Source organism: Perca flavescens, chromosome 1 (assembly GCF_004354835.1).
Source record: "Perca flavescens isolate YP-PL-M2 chromosome 1, PFLA_1.0, whole genome shotgun sequence".
NCBI classification, from domain to species: Eukaryota; Metazoa; Chordata; class Actinopteri; order Perciformes; family Percidae; genus Perca; species Perca flavescens.
Genome location: NC_041331.1, coordinates 644,218 through 658,047, shown reverse-complemented (window position 1 = coordinate 658,047; position 13,830 = coordinate 644,218). Strand labels below are relative to the sequence as shown.

Genomic DNA, 13,830 nt, shown 5'->3' with positions numbered 1-13,830 from the left:
ACAGTAGAGAGAAAGCAGTGCTTTTTTCCCTCTTAACATTTGTTTTTATTTAAAAATTGAATAAGAGGATAAACCCCTTGAGATGCACCATCTCGTTTTCAAGGGGGTCCTCAGGCACAAAACATGGACGTTAAGAGACGTTTAAACATAAATACATAAATAATAATATGAATATAAATAATGATAATGAATTGAACAATCCACCAAAACAGAACAATGAACACAGTAACATCAATAAGGACATACACATAAGGGCTGTCCCTACACCTTAAAACCACATCTGCTAAATCTGCTACAAGAGTCATCTACGTCAAAATACTGAGTCCTCACAGACTTAAAATCAAGCTACATACAATCATAAACAAGAAGGTTTAGTGTAAACAAGCAGAGAGGTCTTAAAGTGAAGAAACAAGTAATTTGATCTGAGTGAGTCTGGCAAATTATTGCAATCTGATGGTTCTTTTAACTTTAAAGCACGCCTCCCAATCTCTTTAAAGAAAGGTATAGTTGAGTGTCTAAGAACAACAGAATAGGGTTTTCCCAGTTGGTTGTTGTAATATTTTGTATTGTTTGTTGACACTCTTGAGTCAAAGCCAGTGAAATCATATTCATTTAAACACAGATTAGGTGTGTTGTGCATTCTTTCCTGAAAATTAGGCTTCAGATAGCAGTAGATTATCAAATGCTTTGCTCTGACACCGTGTTGTTGTGCTGCTAGCTTGCAAGAGCATGAAATTGCATGACACCATAATATGTCTTACGGGGAGAGTTTTCATTTTTCCTCTTCAGCTGTATTGGTAATGTTCTACGCCTTTATAACTGAAAATCTTTGTAAAAAGAATAATATGTTGGAGCTGGTTTCATTAACTAAGAAAATGCATTGTATGAGGTGACAATGCTTTAAGAAATAAATACAAAATGCTGTGCAGTTCTTCAGTGCAGCCACAGTGATTACACACAAATAGACCCCATCCATTCTTTTGGCCTAGAATTGACACACAAAATGAAGTCAAATTGTCACAACAGCAATGAGTCATCTGGCTAATTAGAGCACAAGTCCAACAAAGAAATAATCAATCCCTCCTTCAGCAACATCTTGAACATCCACCCCCACGGATCTTCAGTATTATTGTTATTTTGTGCTGCGGCACAGAAAAAAACAATCTTGTTTCCCGTTTATTATTGGACAATTTTAAGAATGAATGCACACAGTTTATATTTTCATCTCAGTTTCATTAGTTCAAACCTCAAAGGACAGTCTGCTCAGTGTCACCGGTTTCTCATTATGACCAAACCAAAGCAATCAGTCAGTGAAAATCATCTGTCTCACTCCACTGCCCTGTCTCTTCTGCAGGTTATTGAGTGCATAACCCAGGGTCGGGTTCTGGAGAGGCCACGGATCTGTCCTAAGGAGGTATATGACATCATGTTGGGCTGCTGGCAGAGGGAACCGCAGCAGCGACTGAACATTAAGGACATTCAGAAGGTCTTGTTCGCCATGGGGAAAGCCACGCCGGTCTACCTGGACATCCTGGGCTAGCAGTGGCCCGGGGTGGCCCGTTCTTCACCAGACAGACAGAACGACAGAGACATACAGACAGACCAACCCACACCAATCCAGGAATAACCAAACCAACCTACTCCACTGTCGAAAACCACCTACAATGTTTGGGAAGGACTTAAGTGCCTGCAACACTTTTGGATATAGTGGATAAAACGTATTCAAAAAACACACACTTTTACATTTTGTTTACTTGCGTATAAGATGTACAGGTTTGAAGAAGACTCTTTTTTTTTTTTCTCGAAAAACTGCAAAAATACACAGAAATGGATACAAAGTAAAGTGGACTGGCAAAAGGAAAATGGCCACAGTTATATTATGGAGAGAATACATCAGAGTTAAAATCTATTCTGGGTTTGGTTTTATGAATATATATAGAAATATTACATATATTTTATATTTATTTCTTTTTGTCAGGGTGTTAAAGGGTCTGCCATGTGTGTTGCTAAGGGCTCGGCCCTGTCCGAAGACGTCACCGACAAACTATTGGCAGGGACTTGACGATGGTAGCCTTACTTGCACTCTGACTGGCTGGCACGGAGCTTTTAATGGGAACTCTGATAAAAAAGGAGCGTGCTGTAGAGGACCTACCCAATCAGACAACCGACAAATCTATTTTAATTTAAAAAATAATGTACATATTGTAAAATTCTATGTGTCAAAATTATGTTAACTTATTTTTTCGGTGTTATTTTGGTTCCTTTTCTGACTGTGATCTGGGTGGCTAAAGTATAAAGCTATGGTATTTGTTTTCATCCTAATGTAGAGGAGATTTATCTTGGGAATGACCTGTGTCAGTGATGGTAGGTTGTCTTATGTGGTGAAGGCGAATGGCAGTGAATACAGTTTGAAAAGTCAGCTGACACCGAATCACAGAGACTGTGGAGAATGGGGGGACAACTCGCAGCCATCAACACCACACTTTTCAAAGAGGTGATGAAGCCTCATATTTACTTTCCAGTTCATTTGCTTTTTATGGCAAGAATAACACGTTGATAAGTAATATCTTACACCACACCCCTCAAACACATACGCACGCTTTGAAAAACTGCTCTGTCATTGTTAGGCGTTGTGGTGTGAAACTGCTTTTCCACTCTAAAGAAAACATTTTTGTAACTGGAAGTATGAATCATTTGTCCTGCAGGTGAGCTGCCTCACATTTAAAAAATAAAATCTGTAACTTAAAAGAAATAGTTAGACATTTTGGGAAATACACTTATTCGCTTTCCTGCTGAGAATTATGAAGAAGATTGCTGCTACTCTCGTATCTGTCAGATTAATATGAAGCTATAGTCAGTAGGCGTTTAACTTAGCCTAGCATTAAAGACTGGACACATAGGCTGCTGGAAGTAGCTTGGTATATACTGTACAGACACAAGAGTGGTATCGATCTCGTCATCTAACTCAAATTTTTAGGTTAACTTAATACCATAAGGATCCTGTCACTTCACCAGCCGAAAAGGAGCACGATGGCTTTTCCCCCTCACATTCCATTCAGAAAAACACAGAAAAAAAAACATTTTGTTTTTACTGTTCATTTCTTTTCCATCAACTGTACATGACTCACAGTCACTTTTTTCTTCCTCACACTCGTGGCCTTTGCATGTTTAGCAATGATGAGGTTTTGCACCCGTCTATTGCTTTGTTAAAAACCCCTTCTGCTACGACCAGAGAGGAGCCACTGAAGCAGGTACATCAGAAATAATAATCACTGAAGCAGATTAGCTAACTGTGTGGTTTTGCGCGTTCCATATTTTTGATAATTAGTATTTAATGAACTGGAAAACATGAAGAGTTTTGTTTCAAAATGTGGCAATTAACATGACCCCTAAAATGCATAACAGCAAAAAAAAAAGAAAAAAACCAAAACCAAATGAAATTACTTTTAAAGACTCGTTCCTAATTAAGTGCTCCAAATGAGTTCATTTTTACTGAGTAAATTCTGTAGATTTCTTAGACACTGAATGATAAACCTCAGGCAACAATTTTATTTTATGTTGTATCTGGATATATAGCGTTTTGGAGTGGAATTCTTCACATCTCTTCCTTATTATCCTGACATGACTTCTCACAGTATCACAGTGTTGTCTCTGTTCCCCTTGGGACTATGTAAATCATTAATGAGCATTCAGTTATTTCAAGTATTTTATATGAAAGGCAGGATCAAATCCAACGAGTTACCCAAAGCATTGAGTTTTTGTGTATTCTCTTGTGGTAAAGATAAACGCTTAAAGACATTATGACACAGACCGTGAGCATTTGCAGGGTATTGTAATCCTTTCATGGTGAGTTGAATATTGTTTAAAAAGTAATTTTTTTCTTTTCTTGGATGAACTAACTTAACACTTTTTGAAGCAAAGTTGGCATATTACCATGTACACATGTTACAGAATATAAAAATGTGGTATAACAACTGCAGTATATAAAATACTGGTATTCCATGATAGATCTTTGTATTAATGTGACTCTCTTAAGAAAATGTCTTCAAACAATCAGACGACCTCCTTTTCCATTTTGTCCTGTCTTATAAAGATGTGTAAATTTGACAAAATCTTGTCTTCATCTAAATCTCTCACAAAGCTGAACATCATGTGTTCAGTGTGTGTCTGCTGCTCTTCTATCCACTTCTGAAGTGATAGCAACATGTATTGAAGGGGTGGCTGTGGTTCATCACAGGGTTTGCAGTTCGATCCTTGGCTCCTTCTGTCCAAATGTCAAAGTGTTCCTAAAGATGGACAGACCACCTCCTTGCATGGCAGCTCTGTGGCCCAATCAATGTGTTTATTTTTTTATTGTGGTTGGTCAATTCTGAACACATTTTCCCAAAATCAGAAAACCTTTACTTTCTTCAGTCACAATGATATATTCCATATACAGACGTATACATAAATCTGCTGACAACTCATTACAAAACCTTCCCTACAACTTGAAGATCTTCCTCAGTATCAAACGTAACCCAGGCAGGTGATATATGCCTGTAAAGATAACAGCAGGAACTTCCATTAGCTAGTGCAGCATGACTTTTCATAGTGCAGAGTCACCTAAATGTATGCAGGCTAAGCCATACTAGACAGTCTGAAAATAGCACTCCCACCATGTATGTTTATCTAGTAAAGACAAATGGTATTGTTTGTTTGTTTTTTTAACTTTATATTATACTGTTAATATTCTAAGACACTAGAATCAAACACCAGTGAAAGATAATCATGTGTTCCATTTGAACTACCTTTTTCTACCTAAACAAAAGTGCACTTTCTTATTTGATTGGCCAGCTCGGTACATTGTCAGAAGAGGTTAGAATGTGCTGCAGCAAAGGTTGAACCAGTATAACCTATTTTTCTCTGTGATCCAGAATGTTTTTTTTTTATTTTTGCCAAAGGCCCTTTTTAAGCCTCTTGATCCAATAACACCTGTTCCTCAAAATAAAAAAATAACAACATACTGTGGCTGCTGGTCACATCTGACCTGCCAGAAGATGTAGTCTCAAATTGAACACCAGTAGTAAAATGTATCCAGGGAACAGTGAGATCAGGCAGTGTTTAATAAACTAAGCTAACCAGCTAACCAAGCACTGGAACAACTGTAGATTAAGTGCCTTCCTCAGAGGCACATAACATGTTGAGGAGAAGAGATTGTTTGACAACCCTCTTAAAAAAAATAAAATAAATAACTACCTTATTGGTCAGCTGATAATATGGAGCCAGGCAGGAAATGAGGAGAGAGAGCAACAAAAATGACGTTGCAATAAAATAACATTAACCATTTGGTATCAGAACACACCACAACACTAGTTGCTTCATATTAAATCACACCATCATGTTATGCATATAGGTATGAACATACATTCATGTATTGTGTTTAGGGTTTCAAATACCTTAGGATAGTCCATCACAGTGAAATGAAAACAACATCACAGTCTGACAATGCTGAAAAAGAAATAAAGACTTTCAGCTTCATGGTTGCTACATACTTTGAGGCTTCACTGGCGAGTGTCCGACTCTGCCCTCCCCCAAAAAACGTTCCCATAAGTCGTTTGTTCAAGCAGAAATTACGACTCATATTAACGTTTAATAGTGGCAGCGCCCTCTGGTAGCCTCCAGTAATTATAAAGGGACCAAAGCAGGAAGTAAGGTGAGTATAAGAGTGCCAAATTCTGCACGAAAAGGTAGGTTGGGGTGCTGGATAGGTCATGCAAATGCAGGCCATTTAACCAGGGTCCATGGCCCATTTAAAAAAGTCAACAGCAAGTTTTTCTTTTTTTCTCTTTACAGAATAGATAGAACTACTTCATGGTCTGTGTCACGTGCGTAACCAGAAGTTAAGTAACATAACAGATGATTTTAATCCAAACCGCAATGTTTTTCTAAACTAAGTAGTTTTTTGTGCCTAAACCTAACCAAACTGTGGCTGTTTAACAACGTTAATGTATTAAAACTGCAACCTTTATCTTTTCGGGTTTAGGACAGAAAATGCTATAATGCATATTTCCTGCCACCCGTAGGGGCGCAAGTTTATGAAACACTCCTGAGGGGGTAGGAATTAACAACCTTTAACATTGTGTGGTTCCGGGGACTTGTCGGAGTGTCCGCAAATGAAATGACAGCCATTCCATTATTGCTTCAGTTGCCCTCTTACAAACAACGGAAAATAGAGACGCAGTCATTGCCGAGGGATTTGAGGTCTGTAAGCAGTGTGTTATAACGGTGCTACATTAATTGTTTATTGATTTACAATTACACAGTGTTAAGTGTGTTTAGGTTTCTCTGTGAGTGTGTGTGTGTGTGTGTGTGTGTGTGTGTGTGTGTGTGTGTGTGTGTGTGTGTGTGTGTGTGTGTGTGTGTGCGCTCATATTTGTGGTTTAGTCTGGAGTGTCTCAAGTGTCCAGTTTCAACTTCTCTAACTGCAGCCTGGAACATCAGCTGACAAATATGTACAGGGTAGCCAATCGTAAGCATGTCACAAACATTTTAACTAAAAGTCACATAAATACAACTACAAAATGCAGTTTTTTTTTCCTGGAGAAAATGCTTGTGAATGCTGAAAAGTTAAATTGCTGAAGCTGAACTGGATTGCTGGCCTAATTGCGTAAGAAGAAAGTGAAGAAGTGAGAATAGTTGGAAAAGGGAATTCTTAAATATGACTTGATTAAACATTGAAAACAGCTGAAGCAGTATAACTAGCTAAGAAAGTGGGAAAGGGATGAAGGATGAAAAATAAAGAGTAAGAAATTATAGGGTTTCAAATGTTTTGCCTATCTGTGCCACTATTTCTTTACAGCAGACAGGCATATTGATACAGAAAGACATAAACATATACATATATAGAGAGAGACAGGCCCCGTTTTGAACTGGTATTAAAATCCTTAGTGATTGGATCACAAATAGACAGCTCTAAGTACGGGTGTAATCACACTCAGAACACACAAATTCATGGGCCTTGTCCAAGGAGAATTTATGTCACTGCTTGGGGACATACAATAAAGTTATCTCTCTCTATCCATGCACGCGGGAACATATTGAGGGGTGCCGCAGCCTATATGTGCGCCCAATGCACACGCTTACACATATCCACCTTTTCATCCATTGCAATAACATCACTACCTTTAAAGCCTTTTCAGATATAAATACATGATCTCCACACCATAAATGACCCGATATAGTAGGCTATCCAGAACCGAACCGGTGTTACCCCGTAATGCATTCATATTTAGCCTACATTACGCCTCTTCTGTATATACGCTTTTCTTCGCCCCCGACCACGCACAGGCAGACAATTTGTGCAGCAGCAGCACTGTTTGCAGTCACAGTTTCTGATGGGTCACAGATTTCGGTATAACGACTGTCAGCTTTCTGTCGCAAACAGAAACGAGAAATTCCATACCTCGATAGCAGAAGGAGCTCAGAGGTGTCAAAAGTATTGACATGCATTACTCAAGTAGAAGTATAGATACTAGGTATCATTTACTAAGTATCAACTCAAGCGTTTTACTTAAGTAAAAGTCTACCACTTCCTCTCTTAATATGTCCTATTATGAAAAGCAATAAAAGCCAAAAAATAAACTTAAAAAAGAAAGTATAGTATGTCAAAAATAAGTCTTGGTATAGTATGTCGAAAAAAGTGATAGAAAAGTCGCAGTATAGTATGTCAAAAAGTCATAGTATAGTATGTCGAAAAAAAAGTGATAAAAAAGTCATGTTTTGAAAAAAGTCAGTATAGTAAGTCAAAAAATGTCATAGTATAGTATGTCGAAAAAAGTAATGAACAAGTCATAGTATAGCGTGTCATAAAAAGTGATAAAAAAGTGATAGTAGAGTATGTCAAAAAAAGTGATAGTAGAGTATGACGAAATTTAAAAAATAAAGTCATATTATAGTATGTAGAAAAACTCATAAAAAGTCATAGTATAGTATGTCGAAAAAAAGTCATAAAATAGTCATAGTATAGTATGTCGAAAAAAAGTCATAGTATAAAAAGTTAAAAAAGTCATAAAAATACATAGTATAATATGTCAAAAAATTCATAGTATAGTATGTCGGAAAAAAGTGATAGTATAGTATGTCGGAAAAAAGTGATAAAAAAGTGATAGAGTATGATGAAATTTAAAAAATAAAGTATGTAGAAAAAGTCATAAAAAGTTATAGTATAGTATGTAGAAAAAGTCATAAAAAAGTCATAGTATATGTCGAAAAAAAGTTATAAAATAGTCATAGTATAGTATGTCGAAAAAAAGTCATAGTATAAAATGTCTAAAAAGTCATAGTATAGTATGTCGGAAAAAGTCACAAAAAAGTCATAGTGTAATATGTAGAACAAGTCATAAAAAATACATAGTATAATAGAAAAAGTCATAGTATAGTATATCGAAAAAAGGTCAGAGCATATTATATCAAAAAAAAAGATAAAAAGTCATAGTATAGTATGTTGGAAAAAAGTCATATTACAGTATGTAGAAAAAGTCATAGTATAGTATGTCTAAAAAGTCATAGTATGGAATGTAGAAAAAAGTTATATGTCTAGGGCTGTCCCAAACGATTAATCTAACGATTTATTTTTCAATTAGCGATTATTTTCCCATTGCTCAATTGTTAACAATTTACACAAAAAAATTTCAATAAGGTTAAAATCTCTATTTATTAAAATTGGTTAACACTGCACTGTTCAAATAAAATTAATTTTAGTGCAACTTGAAGCCAGATGTAGACTATCAATCCAACCAAAAAATAAAGTCACTTTCAGGAGGAATACAAAAATAAAAACAAAGTAAACAGAGCAAGTGCAAAAAGAGTAGCCTGTATTTGCTTTTTTTAACAGTAGGTAAAATAATGAATAAGCTCTTGTTTAACATCCAAGCTCTTTTCCCTTTAATTTAACTTTCATTATTTGTATCTAACGGCTGGTTAAGCACTGTAGGGAGGAGAAGTTGGACCGTTTTTTTTTGTCTCGTTCCAGTGATTGGCACATCTGGGTGATGGCGTTGGCTATGCGTTATCATGTTAGATGTATTTCCACTCACATACCAAACAACTGCTGAACAACGGCAACACACAGTCCTTGTCTTATCCACCACTCTCTCGCCTGTATTCTACTACTGGAACTGACCCAAAGTCCGAAGTTTTCAAGGCGGGGACGGCATGAGACAAGAAGACATGACACGGGAGGCTCCAGGCTTCAGCCATATAGTCTCGAAGTTTTCTCAAACTTGCGATCTTAAAGAGGCCAGTGGGTCCTCTAACTCTTGTGGGTCGCCACCACTCGCCATACTCCTCCTTTCGTGCTGCTATCTCTGACTCACTCACTGGACCGTCGACCTGACTAAAAACTGCATGTAGGCGGAGGAGCTTGGCTAGCTTCAGAATTAAGGTGGGGCTACAGATTAGGTGTCCCTAGAACCCACGAATCTAACAGTAGTTCCGCATTATATTAATTAATTTGCACACGTTTTATTTATTTATTTTATTTAGTGACGCATCAACGCAAATTATTTGTGTCAACACATTCACATAATCGTCCCAGCCTTAAGTATGTCGGAAAAAAGTTATAAAAAAGTCATACTATAGTATGTAGAAAAAGTCATAAAAAAGTCATGGTATAGTATGTCAGAAGTCAAAAGTGATAGAAAAGTCGCAGTATAGTATGCAAAAAAGTTATAGTATAGTATGTCAAAAAAAAGGGATAAAAAAATCATAGTATAGCATGTCAAAAAAAAGTCATAGTATAGTATGTCATAAAAAGTCATAAAAAAGTCATAGTACAGTATGTCGGAAATAAGTCATAAAAAAGTTATAGTATATTATGTCAGAAATAGGTCATAAAAAAGTCATAGTATAGTATGTGAAAAAGTCATAGTATAATATGTCGAAAAAAAGGGATAAAAAAATCATAGTATAGCATGTCAAAAAAAAGTCATAGTATAGTATGTCGAAAAAAAGTCATAAAAAGTCATAATGTAGTATGTCGAAAAACAGTCATAAAAGTCATAGTATAGTATGTCATAAAAAGTCATAAAAAAGTCATAGTACAGTATGTCGGAAATAAGTCATAAAAAAGTCATAGTACAGTATGTCGGAAATAAGTCATAAAAAAGTCATAGTACAGTATGTCGGAAATAAGTCATAAAAAAGTCATAGTATATTATGTCAGAAATAGGTCATAAAAAAGTCATAGTATAGTATGTGGGAAAAAACTCATGAAAAAGTCATAGTATAGTATGTCGGAAAAAGTGATAGAAAAGTCGCTGTATAGCATGTCCAAAAAATCATAGTACAGTAAGGCAAAAAAAGTCATAAAAAGTCATACTATAGTATATTGAAAAAAGTCATAGTATAGTATGTAGAAAAAAATTCATAGTAGGCTATAGTATGTTGAAAAAAATTCATAAAAAAGTCAAGTATAGTAGGTTTAAAAAGTAATATATAGTATGTAGAAAAAAGTCATAAAAAAGTGATAGTATAGTATGTCTAAAAAATTCATAGTATAGTATATCGAAAAAAGTATCCATCCATCTACAGTATCTTCATCCGCTTATCAACTCGGCTGCGAACCGATCCAGTGAGTGCTGAAGGTCACAGGCCGATGATGCCATCAGGCCACATCATCTGCAAAGAGCAGCGATGCAGGAGAGCACTATGATTTTTTAGCATGTAAAAAAAAATCATAAAAAAGTCATAGTATAATATGTAGAACAAGTCATAACAAATGTATAGTATAGTATGTAGAAAAAGTCATAGTATAGTATGTCAAAAACAGAGTATATTATGTAAAAAAAAAGATAAGAAGTCATAGTATGTCGAAAAAAGTCATAAAAAGTCATAGTATAGTATGTTGGAAAAATTCATAAAAAAGTCATAGTATAGTATGTCAAAAAACAGTTTATGTCAAAATAAAGATAAAAAGTCATAGTATAGTATGTCAAAAAGTCATAGTATAGTATGTCGAAAAAAGTCATGAAAAAGTCATAGTATAGTATGTTGAAAAGTCATAAAAAAAATCATAGTATAGTATGTCGAAAAAAGGTTATAAAATAGTCATAGCATAGTATGTCAAAAAAAAGTCATAGTATAAAATGTCCAAAAAAGTCATAGTATAGTATGTTGAAAAAAGTCATAAAAATACATAGCATAATATGTCAAAAAATTCATAGTATAGTATGGATGCTGTAGTTACAAAACTTAGAGCATGATTGTCCCCCAAATAGAAGGAAGACTACTGCTGGTTCTTCAGTTTCAAACAGTATTTTTTGTTGCTTGGTGTGATGCTTAGTAATTTCATATCATACACACCAGCTGACTCTGGTGGTTTACAGTCTTCCTGGTGGTGGTCAACCATTCAACATTCTCTCATGTTTGACATGAAAGCTCCTTCTGAGTGTGTATTCAAAGTGAATATATTGTTGAGTTTTTCAGGCAGATTGATTCGGGGTATTCCAGCATCGTTTGTCAAGTGCAGCAACACAGCCAAGCCATTTGAGCGAAAATGCGAACATATACAGAAAAGGGGTTATATTGAAATTGCTTTTTAAAAGTGTATTCACCTTAAAGTATTTCAGTCTTACTCACCATCATCTGTGTCTTTCAAAAGCAAAATGACTACAAGGAAATGATGCACTCTCCACACTGAAGATGGCCTGTCTCATACTGTCAAAATAATCCTCAACTGTATTCAGCTGTGTCAGCTTGCCTTGGATAAGCAGGTATTGAACTTCATTGATAACTGTGCCGGCGTAATAGAAAACACAAGGACAGACAACGGGGGCTGAGGGTTCTCTGCATCTGCTCTTTGGTGGAAAGAGGAGGAGGCGAGCTCATTTGTGAGGAAGTGGTTATACAAACAAAAAGAGAATCTACACTGAAACTCATTATATAATCCAATACCTTGCTGTTTTCTTACCTACAGACATTGTACTGACCCTGAATGCAAAATTGCCCAGTGCTATTTGATCAAAAACAGTTCCTTCCGTTTGATAAGTTGAGAAATGATAATCTTCTGTTCTGCCTCAAAGCAGTTTCCGGTCCTATCGCACTGTAAACAGTGTTTTTGCTGAGTACCTGAACCCAGAGCAGCCTTCTCACCACCCAGGGAGAATGCCTTTGACTAATCCCCAAGGCTTTCTTATCAAGGGTGATTGAATAGAGCCTTCAGTCCCCAGAAGACAGGCTAACCTTTATCTTGCCCATTTTCTATTTCTGCATCTCTTTCTTTTCTCTCCACAACAAGGTGATTGCAGGAAAAGGAGACCTGTTAACTGTTTACACCCTCCAATATGCACATTGTTTTCCCAGTGCGCGTGCATTTGAAACATGAAAGGCTCCGAACCAAATGGGAAATTTCCACTCCATTTGCCATGCAGCCAATCAGTGAGCAGTGACCCAGATAAGGAGTGTGATATTGATGATGACAGCAATAAAGACGTATTTTCACCACAAGCCTTCCTTCTAATTAGGTTGATCTGGAGAGAAAATAAATGAATTTTGACAAAATGCAAAAGAGGTGGTGTGCTGGGAGGATTAGATAAGAGAGTGTGACAGCAGAAAGGGGGGGTAAGATTCAGAAGGTTTCTGGGGGTTAAGTGAGTCCACTGTTGGGGAATGGGTGACAATTACCACTGAAATGAGATTCTGGGACTTTAGGTGCCTCCTAAATACGGCATTTGGTCAAAGTAATTGTTCAGGGTCAAGTGGGTAATACTCATTGATGATGCTTTGGCTGTTTTTGCATCTCTTAATAAACCCCTGAACTTCAGACAAACTACAGTGTGTACAGTATTAAACGTGTACTACTGTTTCAGGCTGCTCGTTAACTGCTGCTGTATTATATTAATTATTATAACTGAATATCTAAAGGGTGATGGTAGTCTAGAGGGCTTGTGTTAATGCTGATTAGAATAACAAACTTTAAAAAGCAGCAGCAATCTGCATGGGATCTCTCCCCTCACTCTGCTGTTGGAGTGCCTTTGAGCAAAAGAGGAAAATTACACTATTATTTGCTATTGCAAATATATAGTATTATAAATCTATATAAAAGTTGTTCCCTGTGAATAAGTAGGCAGCAATTAAGCCACAATTTCGTAAAATCTAGCTGTAATTTTCATGTAATTGACTCTGGTTTAGAGAAACATTTAGTTCTAATTTGTGTTGCTTTGAATGTTCTGTCATTGACAGAAGGTGGGAAATGTAAAGTCAGATATTAATTAAACCATTTATTTTGGAAAATATCTGCATGTATATCAAACTGCATATTAACCACATGGATGCCCTGCAGTAATACTGGGCAACTTGTGGTTGACAATTTATTTACAGTAAGTTGAAATCCTGATGATTTTAGTCATATCAAACCTAATTGTTGATACTATTTATGTCTGGAATTTATTCTGCTGTAAATGTATTCAAGCTCATTAGTTACAATTCTATTTAGTAGTTATATAATTGTCAGTGACGGACTCTGTTATTCTTGCTGGATTTGAATGGTGTGCACTCAATCTTTTTTCTTTTCTTTTTTTTTTTACAGACGTACTGTTTTCAATGCGGTGGAACGTTTTTACATAAAAATGACCATAGTTAAAAAAAAAAAAGAACTACAGGTGGTGATACTGTTCATGCCCGCCCCCCCCCCCCCCCCACCCCTGCATGCTTTTATGCCATCGTAAAAGATGAACACTTCAAGTGTTTGAGAATGTCATAGAGGAGGCTGGGAGTGTGGCCAGAGTGGATAGGAAGCAATCAAGCAAGCAAGTAAGCAGGTCAGCAGCCAAAGTGCCAGGAGGAACAGTCATG

General features: G+C 36.3%; 1 protein-coding gene across 2 annotated transcripts in view; it reads left to right on the top strand.

Annotated features, from left to right (window-relative positions):
* The window catches only part of ntrk3b (neurotrophic tyrosine kinase, receptor, type 3b), a 204,773-nt gene extending 202,908 nt beyond the window's left edge, over window positions 1–1,865 (top strand). For both annotated transcript variants that reach the window (XM_028586046.1, XM_028586038.1), the window contains one exon: window positions 1,355–1,865. In XM_028586046.1, coding sequence (XP_028441847.1) covers window positions 1,355–1,540 — 186 coding nt within the window. In that variant the 3' untranslated portion in view covers window positions 1,541–1,865. The remainder of the gene's footprint in view (window positions 1–1,354) is intronic.
* Window positions 1,866–13,830: the final 11,965 nt, after the last annotated feature.